This window comes from Hemitrygon akajei, unplaced genomic scaffold, assembly GCF_048418815.1.
Source record: "Hemitrygon akajei unplaced genomic scaffold, sHemAka1.3 Scf000086, whole genome shotgun sequence".
In the NCBI taxonomy this organism is placed as follows: Eukaryota; Metazoa; Chordata; class Chondrichthyes; order Myliobatiformes; family Dasyatidae; genus Hemitrygon; species Hemitrygon akajei.
Genome location: NW_027331972.1, coordinates 2,422,030 through 2,441,063, shown reverse-complemented (window position 1 = coordinate 2,441,063; position 19,034 = coordinate 2,422,030). Strand labels below are relative to the sequence as shown.

At 42.2% G+C, this 19,034-nt stretch overlaps 1 protein-coding gene across 1 annotated transcript in view; it reads right to left on the bottom strand.

Moving 5' to 3' along the window:
* Positions 1 to 7,248, bottom strand: part of LOC140722724 (uncharacterized) — a 60,188-nt gene extending 52,940 nt beyond the window's left edge. The window contains exons 1-3 of the mRNA XM_073037415.1: positions 7,200 to 7,248; positions 2,049 to 2,187; positions 99 to 175 (exon numbers count right to left, since the gene is read on the bottom strand). Of these exons, the coding sequence (XP_072893516.1) occupies positions 99 to 175; positions 2,049 to 2,187; positions 7,200 to 7,248 (265 nt within the window). The remainder of the gene's footprint in view (positions 1 to 98; positions 176 to 2,048; positions 2,188 to 7,199) is intronic.
* Positions 7,249 to 19,034: the final 11,786 nt, after the last annotated feature.

Below are 19,034 nucleotides of genomic sequence, written 5' to 3'. Positions count from 1 at the left end.
CCTGACTCCAGCCAACATAGCTCTCTGGAACATAAGAGACTGACATTGTCAATCTTGCCCTGCTCAATAATCACTGTGGTAAATTTTTGTAAACCTACCTTTTAACCAGCCTGGACTCCATGTAGAGCAGTGAAAGAATGGAACCGTAGTCTCAGGAATCTTCACATTGCCATGACTGAAACAATGATCACAGAGTCATTCCCAGAATAGAGAATTTGGTCTATTATATCTGTCCAGCTCTGGACAGATCACAGGAAACTCAGTTTGTCCTTTGCCCCCTCCAAATTCTTGTGCAAATAACCATTTCCTCAAAGATGAGTGAGGGAGTTTCCTCTTCTCTTCACTCACACACTGGCACCCCAAAGAAGTGACATCCCTCTCTTCTCTGCATGACCATTCGATCACATTTTACCCTCATCGTAAACATACTAAATGCAGAAGGAAACCATTCAGCCCATCAGATTCAGACTGTACCCTTGGAAAGTCATCCTTTCAGCACCATTCACCACCTCCTCTAACCAAAAAATACCTACAAAATACAAATGACTCATTTACATCTTTTGTTATTATAATGCACTCTGTCGTATGACCATGGCCGATCAAGGTCTTTCTATGATTGTCATTTGTAAACCTTCCCACAGAAGTGATTTGCCATTCCCTTCTACTGGGCAGTGTCTTTACAAGATGGTGACTCCAGCCATATACATACTCTTCGGAGATTGTCTGCTGGCATCAGTGTTCACATAAACAGGACCTGGGATATGCAACAACTGCTATACAACCATCCACTACCTGCTCCCCAGCTTCATGTGTCCCAGATCATTGGCGGTGGGCGGTGGGGGGGGGGGGAGTGGTGAGGTCTAAGCAGTTGGGACACCTTGCCCAAGGGGGACCACAGACTAGCAGAGGGAAGGACTGCCTTACACTTCCTTGGGTATCTCTACCCCACCAACTGATACATTTGCTTTAGCTAGGGAATTTAGAAGGTAATTTATATTGCTAGCTCACAATGCAGTATATAGAAACAGCCAGGAAGAAGATGGCAAATTCACTCACAGCATCCTATTAGAATGTAATTGGGTTAGAAGTATTTAAAGTTATATCTTCATCTGCAATAATACCAAACAAGGCAGTAAGGGGATCTGGGTCAAATTGGACCCTAAAAAGTTGTGAGAAGGTATGGAATATTTCCTGCCAAAACTTTTCAATTTTAGGGCAAAACCAAAATGTATGAATTGAAGAGGCATCAGCAAAGTTGCATTTATTACAAAGTGGAGAAACATTTGGATAAAAACTGGACAACTTCTGTTTAGAAATGTAAGCTCTATGAACCACTTTAAATTGTAGAAGAGAATGACGAGCACAGAAAGATGATTTATTAACCCATTTAAGAATTTTATTCCATCTATCATCAGAAATCTGACAATTTAGGTAATCCTCCATGAACTTTAGAACTTTAAATACTTCTAAACTACAGGTTTTAGTTTTTACCTCTCTTTTAGCAAGGAGAGCAATCTTGCTTAAATGGAAGCAGTCTGCCCCTCCTACACATCTTCAATGGCTACGTGATATTATGTCTTATTTAAATTTAGAAAAGATCCGCTGCTCAGTCTTAAATTCAAAACAATCTTTTTATGATATCTGGGGACCTTTCCTAAATTACTTTTCCAATTTATAAAGTTTAACAATGCACAGACTTTTATGAATATTTTTATCTTCTCTTCTTAAGCGAATATGTTTTCTTTTCGAATTTATCCATTATCATCCTTCAGCTTTTTTCTTTGGTAGTTGGTAGGGGGTTGACTTTTTTTTATATATATTTTTTCTATGATCTATGACCTATCTTTAAATTTTTTATTACAGAGTAGTATACCTTTATGTGTTATGCTATAACATTTTGATCAATTTTATCACAATATATGAATGTACAAGTTATGTTGAGATGTATCTATGTGTTGCACTCTGTAAGTCTTGTGTTTTTTCTTCTGAATAAAAATATTGTAAAAAGAAAAGAATGTAATAGAGAACCCAGGACTGCTGAACCTCACCTGCTAAATCTGTACCATCCTTCCGTAAGTTTTCCGTCATCCATCCACCGACCACTGCACCGAGTTTCAGAGCAATTCGAGCTCCTCCAGGGCTGATCCAGGATGCTGTGATTTTTACACGGATCACCGGTGGTGGAGGCTGCAACAGAGGGACAGAATGATGACTGGGTTTTATGTAATATCCACTGTTCATTCAGCCTTTGCTATCCTCCACACAACGCCATTCCTACAAGTTTTTGTGAAGTGGGAGGAAAGAGCAGAACAGGGAAGAAACTACGTTGCTTTTCAGGGAACGTGTGTTTCTGGGGGGAATTCAGGAAGGTGCAGGATAGATACAACCCAAAGATGAGGAAGTATTCTATAGGAAGAATGAGGGAACCATGGGTGACAAGGGAAATTAAAGACAGCATTAAAGCAAAAGAGAGAGCATATAATTGAGTAAACATTAGTTGGAAGGTCACGGATTAGGAAGCTTTCAAAGATCAACAGAAGTCAACTAAAAATAAATGAGAGAAAAGATGAAATATGAAGGTAAGCTTAACAATAATATCAAAGAGGATACCAGAAGAGTTTGTCAGATACATAAAGAGTAAAAGAGAAGTAAGAGTGGATATTGGACCATTGGAAAATAACACCAGAGAGATAAGAATAAATGAGGGATGAACTCAATGAGTATTTTGCATCAAAACTTTGAGAAAATCAGGGGACAGAAGAGAGTTGTCATTACTATGGAAAAGGTGCTTGGGAAGCAGAAAGTTCTGAAGTTAGATTAGTCACATGCACCAGATGATTAAGCCACAGAGTTCTGAAAGAGGCAAGTGAGAGACTGTGGAGAAATTAGTATCGATTTTTCGCAAATCACTAGATTCTGAAGCAATGCAAAATTGTAAATGTCTACCTACTCTTTAAGAAGTGGAGGAGTCAAAACAAAGGAAATCAAAGGTCATTTAGCCTGACTTCAGTGGTTGGAAATATGTTGGATGCATGTGATAGAGTAGGCCAAAGTCAGTATGGTTTCCTTCTGGGGAGATCTTGCCAGACAACTCTGATGGACTTCTTTGAGTAAATAGCAGACAGGATAGACAAAGGAGAATTGGTGGATGATGTTTACTTGAATTATGAGAGGCTTTTGCCAGGCTGCCATACGTGAAGCTGCTTAACAAGATAAGGGGCCATGGCATTACAGGAAAGATATTAACTTGGATAGAATATTGTCTGATTTGAAGCAGGTAAGAAAAAAAGAATAAAGGGGGCTTTTCTTGATTGGCTGTTGATGGTTGTTCCACAAGGGTCAGTTTTGGGACCATTACTTTTTTACATTATGTGGTCATGATTTGGATGATGGATCTGATGGTTTTGTGACTAAGTTTTCAGAGAATAGAAGGTATGTGGAGGACAGGTAATGTTGGGAAGCAGGGAGTAGAAGAAATAAAGGCATAGTCAATTTTATAAACGGGTAGATTTTTTTTTTTAATGAGAGTTGCAAAGGGGCTTACTTGTCCTTGAGCAGCATTCCCTAATGGTTACCTTGCATGCTGAGTTGGTGGTAAGGAAGGTAAATGAACTGTTACCATTCTTTTTAGAGGGCTAGAATATACGAGCAAGGATGTCATAAGGAGGTTAGGCCAATCTTGGAATATTGTGAGCTCTCTTGGGCTTATTTAAGAAAAGATCCAGCAGAGGTTCCCGGGAGATAATCTGGGAATGAAAGGGTTAAATCTATGCCGACTTTTATGACTCTGGGCTTTTCTAGCTGGAATTTAGAGAAATGTGCTAGGACCTGATTGAAACCTCTTGAATATTGAAAGCCCTAGATAGCATGGACATGGAGAGGATGTTTCCTTTTGTGAGTGAGTCTCGGACCACGAGAGACAAACTGAGAATAGAGCAGCATTCATTTAGAGCAGAAATGAGGAGGGTGTCAGGGTGTCAAAGGTTATTGGGAGAAGACAGGAGTATGGTGTTGAGAGTGATACTTAAAAGTCAGAAACAAAACTGATGATGTTATATATGCAATAAAACAGTAAATGCCAGAATAAAGCAATGGGTTAGAAACCCTCACGGAACTCAGGTTTCAGTATGAAATCACTTCATTCAAAAAATATCATGTAAATCCTTTACGTAAGCAGAGTGTACTGAATAACTGAATTAGAAATGCTGAAAAACAGTGATTAATTTTTGAACTGCCAAAATGATGAAGAGTCTAAAATCAATGTGTTTCTTTTTTGATTTAATTTACTCGACAATGCATTGTGTTCTCTAATTTTCCTGCAGCATGTTGAATATCCCTGTACAATTAAGTCAGTACTGTTCCACAAATCAGCCCAAATCTACGTTCTGAAGTTTCCGAACTGCAGCTCAGAGCTTTCAACAAGATGCGGGGGTATGGGAGTACAGAGGAACTAGCCGAAGGCAGAGATATGAGTGGGGAAGGCAACGGTAACAAGCAGTGCAGCAGAGAGAAAGAAAACATTTTTGTGTCTTGTCTCAATTGTTCAATTTGTAATGGACGTGATCAGGGAAAGAAATATGATGAACAATATGAGACCAAGTTTTCTGGCAGGCTTATGATAGTGTCAAGGCTTTGTGTTGGGAGAAGAAACAACCAAACGTTCTCAATTACAAATTTCAGATGAAATACAAAAAGTTCGAGACATATTTACTAAAAGTATACATGGAGTATTGTGCATTTAAGGCCATGCTGGTTAAAATGGGAAAGTTTAAATGGACATACACTTTGTGAGGTGCACAACATGCTGCTCAACATCAGTGTAAGATCAAAGAATAAATGCATTGGCAACTTTATGAGCTGCGTGAAGACTGGGTGTTTCAATTATCCTGTCACTAATTGGGTTAGGACCACAGGAAGGATACAGAATCAGTAGAGTTCTTGGAATCCACAGAAGAGACCATTCTTGATTCGTACATAACAAAACGAACAGGAGATACAGCAATTCTGGACACGGATTCAGGATGATCCTGAGCAAGTTGACACAACCCTCCATGCTTCTACCATCCATGTGCCCATCGATGTTCCATTACCTGCCCTGTCATATAATGAAAGGCTTTGATAGACTGGAAACAGAGACATGTCCACAGTGGGAGAGTGTTGGATCAGAAGGCGTAGCCTCTAAATACAAGGACAGCTCTTTAGAATAGAGATATGGAGGAATTTCTTTAGCCAGAGGGTGGTGAATCAGTGGAATTCAGACTGCCACGTTGGCCAAGTTATTGGCGATAAACACAGTGGTCACTTTATTAGGTACACCTGAACACTAACTCGTTAATTCAACATTTAATTAGCCATTCATGTAGCATCAACTCAACACATAAAAGCATGCAGACATAGTCAAGAGGTTCAGTTGTTGTTTAGTCTAAACATCAGAATGGGAAGAAATGTGATCTAAGTGACTTTGATTGTAGAATTGTTGGTGCCAGAGAGGGTTGTTTGAGTAACTCAGAAACTGCTGGGATTTAATGCACATCAGTCTCTGGAGTTTACAAAGTATCATGAAAAAATAAACAAAAAAAAAGTTCAATACCCAATAAACTGTATACTGGGTGTATAAAGTGACACTGATTGCAAGAGCAACACACACATAATTCTAGGTGAACACAGCAGGTCAGGCAGGATCGATGGAAATGAGTAAACCGTCAACAATTAGAACTGAGACCCCTACTCGGGACTGGAAAGGAAGGGGGAAGAAGCCAGAATAGAAAAGGTGGGGCTGGGGGGGAAGGAAGGAAGTTAGGACTAGACAGAAGATGATAGGTCAAGCCATGTTGGTGGAAAAAGGAATGGGCTGGAGAAGAAGGAATCTGACAGGAAAGGAGAATGGATCATGAGAAAAAGTGAAGGAGGGGCAGCAGGGGGTGGTGATAGGCAGGTTATGAAAAGAATTAACAGGCCAGATGAGAATAGAAGAAGAGGAAAGCGGGGGGGGGGGAATAAAATACTTGAAGGAGAAGTCAATGTTCATGCGTCAGGTTGAAGGCGACCTTGGCAGGGTTACCCCCAGACTAACAGCAAGGGTCCTGTCTGAATCTCACCAATCAAGCCCCAGCTCTTATACAGGATATCCTGCACAGAAAGCGGCACTTCTGCTCACCAGGTGAACAGTGGGTATCACACACTAACTTACCCCAGTCCAACCCGATTCACTTTTTATCATCCAGATGTACCCAACAACTCCCTCCAGGATCTAACTCACCACCAGTCAAAGGATCATTTACAGTGGCCATTTAACCAATCAAACCTGAAGTCCTGATAAAGAGACCTGAACTGAAACATCTGTTCTTTAATCCTCTCCACATCCTCTCTCACTCTGAACCAAACCTGACCACATCCGGCATGAGAGGGAAACGAGAGAACCGTTTGGAGTCCACATGGTCACAGGGAGAACATGCAAGCTCCATGAAGATCAGGTTTGAACTGGGTCACTGGAACTGCCTTTGGTCCTTCCTCAAGCCGTGCCAAGGAGCACGGGCACCTCCGTTCCGGAGGTTTCTCTCTCAGTCAGAGGGTCTGCTGCAGTCACGGATGTGCTCCATTCACACCTCTCCCTACCGTGACAATCGGCTCTGTAACATCACCCAGCTACGCCTCTGCATCAGTCCATCTCTCATTCACACCTTCTGCTATCTCCCACTCTTCCCTCTGCTCTTCACAAACTCTGATGCCTGAAATTGTACCAAGGCTCCTTCACCAATCATCCGTGTCCACTAATCAGTTTACATAATGTACAGTCCAACTTTACTTTCACATCCCAACATAGCTCACCACTTCCTCCCAGTGTAACCTCCTCCAGCCTCTTAAAACTCCCCCAGTCCCAGCCTCTCAGAGTGTAATCACTGCATTGCCAGCCATGCTTTCTCCTCTGTCTTCAAGCCTGAAATTCTCTGCTGAAAGATCTCTGCCTCCCCATCTCCCTCCACTCCATAATGTTTATTTACCAAACCGGGTATCTGGATGTTTCTGATCACCGACTTTAATGCCATATGTTCCAGAGTCAAATTGGATTCATAATGTTCCCCAGGTCCTTCAGTACTTTTCCCCCATTAAGTACAGGCTCAGCTACAGAAATAATAAATAACATCCACTTCCTCTTACTGTACACCGCACGCAGTCTGTCCCTACAACACATTACTCACCCAGAGAACCCAGGATCAGCAACAAAATGATCAGCTCAGCCGGTAACATTCTGGAAATGAAAGATTGGAATTAACTCAGTGAGAAATGAAACACTGGGGCTGAGGACAAAGTGTAAATAGGGGAGGGAACTGAGGGACAAAATGGTTTTCCATCTGTAGTAGGATAGACATATCCCTCCATCACTGAAACCCCACAGGCAGAGGTGGATCTCCTTTTCTCCTTCATTGAGACCCCATGGATAAAGGTGAGATCTCTTTCACCGAGACCCCACAGTAAGAGGTTTCATCTCCTTTTCTCCCTCACTGAGATGCCACAGATGGAGGTGAGATCTCCCTCACTGGGAACCCACTGACAGAGTCAAGATGTCCCTCATTGAGGCACTAAACAAAGGTGAGGAATTGTTTTCTGAAACCTTACAGATGGATGAGACAGAGGAGGTCCAACAGCGCCAATTTATTTACACTCTCTCTTCCCCCCATCCCCACACACTGTCCCTGTGCAACACATGTATATGCAAACAGAGCACAAGACAAATTTCAAGTTCTAGCAGGTTTGGGGATGTCTACTCACGTGTGAATCCGGATGAGATGTGGGTGTGTGACTGGAGGGAGATGGGACCACCTACAACCTCCTCACTCTCTGCAATGAGTGGTGTCAGGCTCAGCGACAGGTCGACTACTTTCCGCTTCGGCTTCTCGAAGCAATGAAGTCTGAGCTGGGCAATGCAGCAGCTTTGCAACAGTATGTTTGGAAAAAGTATGCAAAATAAAACAAACATCATCAACCCTGAGCCTCTGCAATGAAGAGCCTATTGTTCCCTGTCAGTCCGTTTCCCTTAACAACCATAGGTTCAGTGATGGGTCAGTATTGAGCCGAGGAACAGGATTGCACACAGGTGCTGGAAACGAAATAGTCACAGGATAACAGTTGTCAGGTTTAAAATAGGCAGAATTGTGGAGTGAAAGGTGTGTTACTGGATATATCGTCTGTAATGGACTAACACATTAGTGGGAGTAGACGCATGGGTCCTCTTAAACATGTCATCGTTCCCACTAAACACAGCAGTCAATAAATTCCTAAAGTATTCAAACTTTCCTTGTAATTCAGATCCTCGTAAACTTTCTCTCAGCTCTTTCAATTTAATTGACATATTTTCTTTCTGCACACATTACTTTGATATCTGCTTCACTAACATCATTTATAACCTTAACATAACATCACGTCTTCTACTCAATGCCCTGATTTATGAGGGCCATTATACCTAAAGCTCTCTTTAGAACTGCATCTGTCTGTGACGCTGCTTTCAAGGATATAAATCTGTATTTCCAGGTTCCTTGGTTCATATACCTCAGAGCCCTAACATTCAGCATGGAAGTCTTATGCTGGTTTGTCCTTCCAAATTGCAGCATCTCACCCTTATCGGCAATAAATTCTACCTGCTCCTTTTCAGCCCATTTTCTCAGATTCTCTAGATCTTCCGCAAGCATTGATAACGTTTCTTGTTGTCCATGAAACCCACAAACTTGAAATCAGCGGCAACGTTGCTGATCCAGTTGAGCACATTATCATCCAGATTGTTGCTACAGATGACAAACAATGGACTCAGCACTGACCCCTGTGGACACCACTAGCCAAAGACTTTAGTTGGAGAGACAACCTACGCACTGCCACTCTCTGGCCACCCCGCTGATACAATGTAGAATCTAATGAACTACGCCATCAGGAATGTCAATCAAATTAACCTCCTGACCAAACTCCAAATGTGGGAAGTTGCATAAAGTCTTGTGGAAGTCCATATAAAAAAATCCATCACCTTTCTTTCATCAGCTTCTTGGTAACCTACTCAAGAAACCCAGTGTGTGCAGTTAAATATGACTTGCCTTGCACAAGCCTTGTTGACAATCTCTAATCAACCCTCTTTACCCAAATACTTATATATTGTTCTTTGCAATATCAACTAATAATTCAGGCTCACTGGCTTATTTTTAGAGGCTTTCTTGAACAATGGAACAAATTTAACTATCCTCTGAACCTCTGGCACACTCCCTTGGCTAAGGATATTTGAAATCTCTCTAACAGGACCACTGCAACTTCTACACTAGCATTCCACAAGGGCTGAGGGGACACTTTGACAGGGCTTATTTGCCTCAAAACAGAAAACACTTCCTCCTCTGTAATCTGGATATGGTTCATGACCTCACTACTCATTTGCCGCAGTTCTTCAGAGGCTGTGTCTGGGTCTGGCTCCATTCATAGATGACTATGGTGATTTGTATGAAGACCAATTTTGGCCGTTGCTCTTCTTTTGCTCTCACTGTATCTTTAGGAACCATTGGGATTCTATTTTCCCTTGTCTGACAGAGAAACCTCATGTCCTCTTTTAGCTCTCTAATTTGTCACAGGAAAGAAACATCTATCATCAAGGAATCCCACCACCCAGGCTGTGCTCTCCACTCTCCTGCTGCCATCAGGAAACAGGTATAGAAGCCTCAGGACTCACATCACCAGTTTCAGGAACAGTCATTACTCCTTGCCTCATCAGTGAACTGTCGGCACAACCTATGGATTCCCTTTAAAGGATTCTTCATCCCATGATCTTGATATTTATTGTGTATTAATTAATTATTATTATATCCTTGCACAATGGCTGTTTGACCATCCCATTGGGAGCAGTCTCCCACTGACTCTATCACGGTTCTGTACTTACTGCGATTGCCCACAAGAAAATGAATCTCAGGGTTGTATGTGCAACATATCTGTACTTTGATAAGGGCTTTACAATGAACTTTGAACACTGAACTGAGTACACCTTACTTGTGTCTCCTTTTGCCTTACGAGTCTCTGATTATCTCTCAACAACAGAGGTACCCTAAACCTGTGAGCTTTGCCTTTTATTCTAACAGGAACATACAGATTCTGTACACTCAATTTTTCACTTTTGAAAGCCTCCCATCCACCAGGCATCTCTACCCTGTCAAATCCACATTTAGCGAATCCCGTCTGATGCCATCAAAATTTGTTTTTCTCCAATTTAGATTTTCTCCTTGCCATCCCAATTTCCTTTTCAGCCATCTCCTATACTTTTTATCCTGTCTGTATATATGAAATATCTTTCTTCTTTCTACCTAACCCTCGACATTTCCCTCACCATATTAGGTTGTCTGTACTTGTTACCTTTGGTTCCTACATTGATGGAAATATGACAGTTCGGAATTCTTGTTATTTTTTCATAAAACAGCGTGACAGAATTAAACCATTTGGCCCATTGACTCTGCTCTGCCATAATCCCAATCTCCAGCATCTCCCTATAACATTTGAACCCTTACTAATCGATAATCTATTAATCTCTGCTGTATCTATACCAAAGGACTTTATCTTTCCAGCCACCACCACATAGCTAAAGAAATTTCTCCTCACCACCCCACCCCCAACCCCATTCTTCTAAACTCCAGTGAGTATAGACACAGAGCCATCAAACGATCCTCAGGAATACTTTAACCCTTTCACTCACAGAAAAATACTCATTAACCTCCTCTGGATGATTTCCAATACCAGCACATCCTTTCATAGGTAAGGATCCCTAAGCTACTGACAATATTCTAAATGCAGTCCTGTAAATACCTTATAAAATCTCAGTGTTACATCCTTGCTTTGATATTCTTGTTGTCTAAATAAATGCTATTATTGGATTTAACTTCCTTACCTTCAGTTCAACTTGGAATTGAACCACAAGGATTCCCAGGTGTGTTTGCACCTCTAACTGCATTCAGCATACCACAGTTGCTGAGGAAATGCTCGGTTGTGTGTAGCAGGAGAGGGATTTCATAAGGTCGAGACTTTCCAGAATTTGGTGAGAAGGGGTGAATGTTTGCTAGTGCTACTGCACGAGGTTGGTTGACTGGGTGGAGTTTGGGTGGAGGTGGTGAGTTTAAACTCAAGTTGCAGGGGGATGGGAACCAGTGCAATGGATCACATCGTGGTGAGGTTGTGGGGAAATATATTGTTACGCCTATATATGAAGTCAGGAATCAAAAGGTTGAGAATGAAAGGTTAATTTTCTGAGTTCTGTACATTTCAATTTAAATTTTAATGCAACGAGTATTGTAGGAGAAGCAGCTGAGCTCAGGGCATGGACAAGCATATGGAATAATGTCTCCATATCCATTAGTGAGACTTTGTTGCAGAAGGGGCAGGACTGGCTGCTCAGTATTCCATGGATCTGTTGTTTTAGACACAGCAAAGCAGACGGGATTGAAGGGGGGAGTGGTGGCATTACTAGTCAGGGAAAATGTCATGGCACTGTTCCAACAGGACAGGATAGAGAGATCAATGACTAAAGATAAATGGGTGGAACTAAGGGATAAGAAATGGGTGACCACATTAAAGAGATCAGATTACAAATCACTCAATAGTGAGCTGGATTTAGAGGAACAGATTTGTAGAGATCACACACTGTGACAATAAACACAAGGTTGTGATAGTAGGTGATCTAGACTTTCCACATGTTGACTGGGATGCCTCTAGTGTAAAAATACTCAATGGGATGGTTTGTTAATCAATACATGGTTTGTTAATCAAGGTCCCTCAGATCTTGTGGGATGTTACAGTAGTAATTGCATTTATATATAGTATTTAGGTTAATAGTGCTTAAAAAGAGCCAAAACAAACAAAAAAGCAAACAGGTTGAGTATGTGAGTTCATTGTTCATTCATAATGCTGATGTTGGTGGGCGTTGGGAAGAAGCTACTCCTAAAACAATGAGTATTTGGTTTCATGCTCCGGAACCTACTCCATGACGGTAGCAATGAGAAGAGGGCATGACCTGGGTGATGGAGTCCTTAATGCTGGGTGCTGCCTTTCTGAGGCACTGCCTGTTCAAGATGTCCTCACTGCTGCGGAGGATAGCACCTTAGAGGAATCAGGCTGTTGGCAGTTTTCTGCAGCTTTTTCTGAACCAGTACAGCCCGCACCCCCCCACCCCCGCCCCACCACTATACCATTCCAGCTAGTGATGCAACCAGTGAGAATGCTCTCTGCTGTACATCTGTATGAATTTCCGAGAGTCTATGGTGACATATCAAGTCTCCTCAGATTGACAATGAAATACGGCTACTGTCATGCCTTCTTCGTAATTTCATTAATGTTTGGCCCAGGATAGATCTTCAGAGATCTTGACACCAAGGTACTTGAAACTGCTCCCCCTTTCCACTGCTGATCCTTCAATGAAGGCTGGTATGAATTCCCTTGAGTTCCCCTTCCTGATGTCCACAGGCAATTCCTTGGTCCTACTGATGTTAAGTCCAAGGTTGTTGTTTAGACAGCACACAGTTCGCTGATCTATCTCACTCCTGTTCACCAGCTCTTCTGCCAACAACAGCAGTGCAATCGGCAAATTTATAGATGGTGTTTGAGGCACCCATGCCCACTCTGACCCCTGACACTCAAATTTCTGCCATACTGTCTTCCACTGTGAAGATAGACACAAAATATAGCTTCAGTTCATCTGTCATTTCTTTGTCCACCATTACCTCTCCAGCAACATTTCTAGTGCTTCAATGTCCACTCCCACTTCTCTTTTCCTCTTTATATATCCAAAAAAAAATCTATTTGTATCCACTTTTATATGATTGGATAGCTTACCCTCATATTTCACTTTTCACCCCTTATTGCATTGTAAAGTTGCCTTCTGTTGGTTTTTAAAAACTTCCCAATCCTATTGCTTCACACTAATTTTGCTATCTATGCCTTGACTTTTGTTTCATTGCATTCTTTGACTTCCCTTGTCAGCTCAACCTCCCGTTAGCCACATTGTATTTTGGATTGCTTTATCCTGGGCCTTCCAGATTGCTCCCCGAACATCCCACCGGTGAATATCTGCCATTATCCCGCAAGTGTTGCCTTCCAATAAACTTCAGCTTCCTCCTCTATCAAGCCTCTGTAGTGTGCTTTACTCCACTGTAATAATGATACATCTGATTTTTGCTCCTGCCTCTCAAACTGCAGGGTGAATTTTGTTATGTTATCATCACTGACTCATTATACAATACCTAATCCAGAACTGCCTTCTCCCTGGTTGGCACAATCACATGCTGTTATCCAAAGCCATCTCGGAGGCATTCTACTATTGCCTTCTTTTGGGATCCAGTACTAATCTGATTTTCCCTATCCACCAGCAAAGAGAAATTCCCCGAGGCCTGGTTCTGTGTTGTATGACTCCATGACTCTCTCCCTTCCTCTCTCAGCTCTACGGTCTTACACTTTCTAACTCACACCCCCCCCCCCCCACAATGCTCCTCACATTGTAGCAATACCTTGTGTTTCAACTTGTGATATTCTAGGACATGAAACTCCTCTGTTCTCCCTCTGTTTGCATCTGTTGACAAACAGGAGAAGAGAACAGGATAGAATTAACCAAAGGGATGGTCCTATTGCCTCTGTAATGCTCACGGAAGCAAGAGAAAATGATTTGGAATGTTTGGAGAGTAACTGTATATTCAGCCCCACAAAATATTTTGCATCTCTCTGACCTTCTCTTGCAATCCGCCCCCTTCTATGTATCTTCCTCTCTCTCCTAGCTGACTAGCTGATCTATCTCTCTCCTGTACACCACCTCGTCTCCATTAAACTTCAGCCAACAGCTACCAATTTGACAATTGGCAAATTGTCAAATGGTGTTTGAAGCACTCATGCCCCCTGACATGCTTGCATTTTGGGCACACTCACCCAATTCACCTCACTGCCCTATTCCAGGAACTCCTCTCAGTCCTGTCTCTAGGTGAGTTTGCATTTGTGGCTTTCAATACTTGATACCTGAGAAAGTGAAATGAATAGTCCTTTGTGTTCAATCTATGTTTCCTGTTGCCCATAATTTCCCGTCACGAAATTTCCCTTCCCCAAAACCATTCCAGAATCTGGTCATTGTTGAACGATCACCATTAATGCCTCCACAATCATCTCTGCTACTTTCAGCTACCCAAGTACCTTCCTCTTAGTAAGAGCAACTACACTCACTTTGCCCCGATACTCGATATTCTGGCATAGTATTCTGGTTGCATGCCATCTTGGACAATGACTCCCATCCACACCATAATGTACTGGTTAGGCACAGGAGTGCATTCAGCCAGAGACTCATTCCACCAAGATGTAACACTGAGTGCCATAGGAAATCATTCCTGCCTGTGGCCATCAAACTTTACAACTCCTCTCTCGGAGTGTCAGACACCTTGTGCCAATAGGCTGGTCTTGGACTTATTTCCACTTAGCATGATTAACTTATTATTTAATTATTTATGGCTTTATATTGCTATATTTCTTCACTATTCTTGGTTGGTGCGGCTGTAATGAAAACCATTTTCCCTCAGAATCAATAAAGCAAGTCTGTCTGTCTAATGTTGGTGTCTTTCACAATGAAGCCCAATGCAATGTAATTATTAAGTCTGCCACCTTTTTCTATTCCCCATTACAGTCTCTGCAGGATTATTTTCCACTCTTGCCTCTATTGTACCCTTTGTAGATCTGGGGACAAAAAAGGTTTTGGTATCTTCCTCTATATTATTGGCACATTTACCTGTTGATTTCATCCTTTCTTATTGTTTTTATTGCTTTTACTTCGTTTCTAAAGTCTGAAAGTTTCCCACTAATTATTGCTTTATTGAATGCCCTCTTTTGATTTTATGCTATCTTTGACTTCCTCTTAGCCATGATTGTCTCGTCCTCTCTTCACAATATGTTTTCACCTTTGGCATTTATCTATTCTGAGCCTTCTGAATTACTCCTAGAAATTCCAGACATTGCTGCTCTGACATCATCCCTGCTAATGCCCCCTTCCAATTACTTTGTCCAAATCAACTCTCATGCCTCTGTAGTTCGCTTTTCTCCAATGTATTACTGATACGTCCGATTTTATCTTCTTCCATTCAAACTGCAAGGTGAATTCTATCACATTATGATCACAGTCTGATTACACAAGACAAAATCTAGACTTGTCTTTATCCTAGTGTGCTCAACAAGAAGTTGCTTTAAAGTCATCATACAAATTCATTCTTTTGGGATCTGACGCCAACCTGTTTTTCCCAATCTTCATGAAAATTGAACCCGCCATGACTATCATTGCATTGCCCTTTTTACAGTACCTTTCTATTCCCTGTTGTAATTTGTAGCCGGCATCCTAGCTACTGTTCAGAGACTGGCATATAACTCCTGTCAGGGTCTTTTCACTTCTGCAGTTTCTTAGCTTTACCCACAAGGATTCTGCATCCTCCCAATCCCGTAAGACCACAAGACCAGAAGGCACATGAGCAGAATTACTCCATTCAGCCCTCCGAGTCTAATCCACCATTCCATCATGGCAGATCCCGGATCCCACTCAACCACATACACCTATATTCTTGCCATATCCATTGATGTCCTGACTGGTCAGAGAACCATCAACTTTTGCCTTAAGTATATGCATGGACCTGGCGACCACCCCAGTCTGTGGCAGAGCATTCCACAGATTCACCATTCTCTGACTGAAACAATCCTCCTTACCTATGTGCTAAAAGGTTGGCCCACAGTTTTGAGGCTGTGCTCTCTAGTTTTGGATAACCCCACCATAGGAAACATACTCTCCAAAATCACCATGTCTAGTCCTTTCACCTTCCAATAGATTTCAATGAGATTCTTGGGCTTTTTTCTAAATTTCAGTGAATCCAGGCTGAAAGCTGCCAAACACTTCTCATATGTCAAACCCTTCATTCCTGGAACTATCCTTGTGAACTTTCTGGACTCTTTCCAATGACAACACAACCTTTCTGAGATATAGGGCCCAGAAATGTTGACCATACTCCAAGCTCAGCCTGACTAGTATCTTATAAAGGCTCACCAGTATCTCCTTGCTTTTGTGGTCTGTTCCCCTTGAAGTAAATGCCAACATTGCATTTCCTTTCTTTACCACAGACACAACCTGTGAATCAAACTTCTGGGAATGCTGCACAAGGACTCTTAAGTCACCCAAAAGAATGGACTCCAACACTTTTCCTCACAACTGAAGTGAGGTTAGGCTGAATGGACGATAATTTCTTTTCTTGTGCCTGCCTCCATTCTTAAAGAGTGGAGTGACATTTGCAATCTTCCAGTTCTCCGGGACCGTGCAAGTATCACGCGATTCTTGAAAGATCATTACAAATGTATCCATTATCTCATCAGCAACCTCTCTGGAATCTGGAATGTAGTCCGTCTGGTCCCAGTGACTTATCAACCTTAAGACGTTTGAGTTTGCCACGCTCTTTTATCCTTGTAATAGCAATGGCACTCACACCTGTCCCCTAAAACTCATGAACCACTAGCACAGAGCTTATTTTTTTCCCCCACAGAGAAGACTGATGCAAAGTACCCATTAAGTTCATTTGCCATTCCTTTGTCCACCATTACTGCCTCACCAGCAACATTTCCCAGTGATCCATTATGAACTCCAATGCTAACTCTCTCTCAGAACTCTATGATATGGCAAAGTACAGCTCCAACACCATATACAAGTTTGTTGATGGCACCACTGTTGTAAGTTGTATCAAAGTTGGTGATGATGCAGCATATAGGAGGGAGTCAGAACACTTCACTGAGTCATGTCCTAACAACAACCTCTCACACCATGTCGATAAGACTGAAGAACTAATAGTAAATGAGGATAAGGAAACCAGAGGTCCATAAGCCAGTAATCACCGGAGGATCAGAGGGGAAGCACACCAGTAAGTTTAAATTGCTGGGTGTCTCTCTCAGAGGACCTGTCCTGGACCCATTATAGAAAGATAATTGTGAATAAAGCATGACAGCACCTCTGCTTCCTCAGTTGTCTGCGGAGATTTGGCATGTCATCAAAAACCTTGGTAGTGTTCTGTAGTTGTGTGGTGCAGTTTGCTGAACGGCTGTGTTACAGCCTGGTCAGGGAACAGCAATGCCTTTGAGCAGAAAATCCAACAAGTTGTAGTGGATTCACGCAGTACATCATGGGTAAAACCCACACAACTATTGAGCACATCTACATGAATCATGGCTGTAGAGAAATAGCATCAATCATCAAAGATCCTCATCACTAAGGCCAAGCTCTTTTCTCACTGCCACCATCAGCCTGCTGAGCTCCTCCAGCATTTTGTGTATGTTCCATGTCATTCATAGCTGTTAATTTCTAACTTTGCTTCAGTTCAATTTATGTCCCGTTCAAAGTTTTTTTGTCTTTTTTTTATTCATTCAGGAGAATTTTGTAACCTCTCCTGCACTCTCCTTTTTACTTTATCCTCACTCATCCAAAATGTTGAAATGTTAAGCCTAATATTTAGGTCAAAAATAAACTTCATCCAATCCCACCGACTGCAATTTTAACTTATCACCTGCCTAAATTCCAGCACTATGTTGGTTTTGTTACCAGTAGTGAAAATCCACTGAACCTGACTTATACTAACACACCAATTGTATATAAAACAGTTCCTCTGCCCCAGATCACTTATCTGTTATTTTAATTGCAGAATTCAAACCACTAATCAAACTGGACAAACCAGTTCTGAGGGAGTGGTCTCACCATTGCCGAACGGCTTTGTAAACACAAACTGGAGTATGCTCAGAAAGGCTGCTACCCAGGGCAACCACATTCACATCGAGGAATATGTGGATTCCATGACCAGCAAACACAGACATGTACTGAGGAATTTACCATCACAGAGCAGATACTCTGTCTGGCTGAAGCTGAGGTGAGGACGACCCTGGCCAGAGTCAATCCATCCAGATCTGCAGGGCCTGATAATATATCAGGTGGGGTTCTGAAAGACTGGGCAGCCCAGCTAACTGAGTTGCTGACAGATATATTCAACATCTCACTGGAACAGTCCATTTTACCCTCGGTTTTTAAGATGGCAACGTCATCCCACTGCCTAAGAAATTGAGAATAACGGACCTAAATGAGTGTCATGAAGTGGCATTATCATTAACTATTATGAAATGACTTGAGCAGCTGGTCAGACTGCATTGAAGCCTTTCTCCTACAATACACCCTTTACAGTCTGCTTATCACTTGAATCAGTCCACTGATTTAACACCATTATACCCCAGAAACTGGTGGGGAAACTGTCCTCGCTGGGTCTGAGCACCTCCATCTGTAACTGGAACTTGGACTTCATAATGGTAAGGTCACAGTCAGTCTGTGTGGGCAGCAACATCTCTAGTTCCATTACACTGAGCACTGGTACACCCCAGGCTGTGTGCTCGGTGCACTGATGATGCACAACTTATGGTAATGATGAGTTAGAGTACAGACAGGAAGCGGAGCGAAAGTGTGAGAACAGCAACTTAAGTCTGAACTTGGATAAGATCAAGGGAATGACTGTGGATATTTGCAAGGTTCAAATGAACCATCCCCCTCTGTGCGACGTGACTCCTCTGTGGAGATTTAGGGCACCAAGTATCTGGGAGTTCATATTCTGGATGACCTCACCTGGTCCATCAACATCACCTCCCTGAATGAGGCTGCACAGCAGCGCCTCCACTTTTTAAGGATTTTCAGGTGCGTGAGCACCCTCTAGCAGCGAAATTTTACAGGAGTCCTGACAAGGTGCATCTCCATCTGGTATGGGAGCAGCAGAGCTTCGAATCCAAGGTCTCTACAAAGGACAGAGAGAATGGTGGAGATTATCGTTGAGGTTTCCCTACCATCCATCAGGGACATTTATTAGGAGTGCTGTGTACACCGGGCACTTAGGATCCCACCTATCCATCCAGCATCCTCTTTCACTTTCTACTGCCAGGCAGGATACTCCGATGCTTTAAGACAAGCAGAGTCAGGATGGGAAACAGTTTATTCCCTTGGG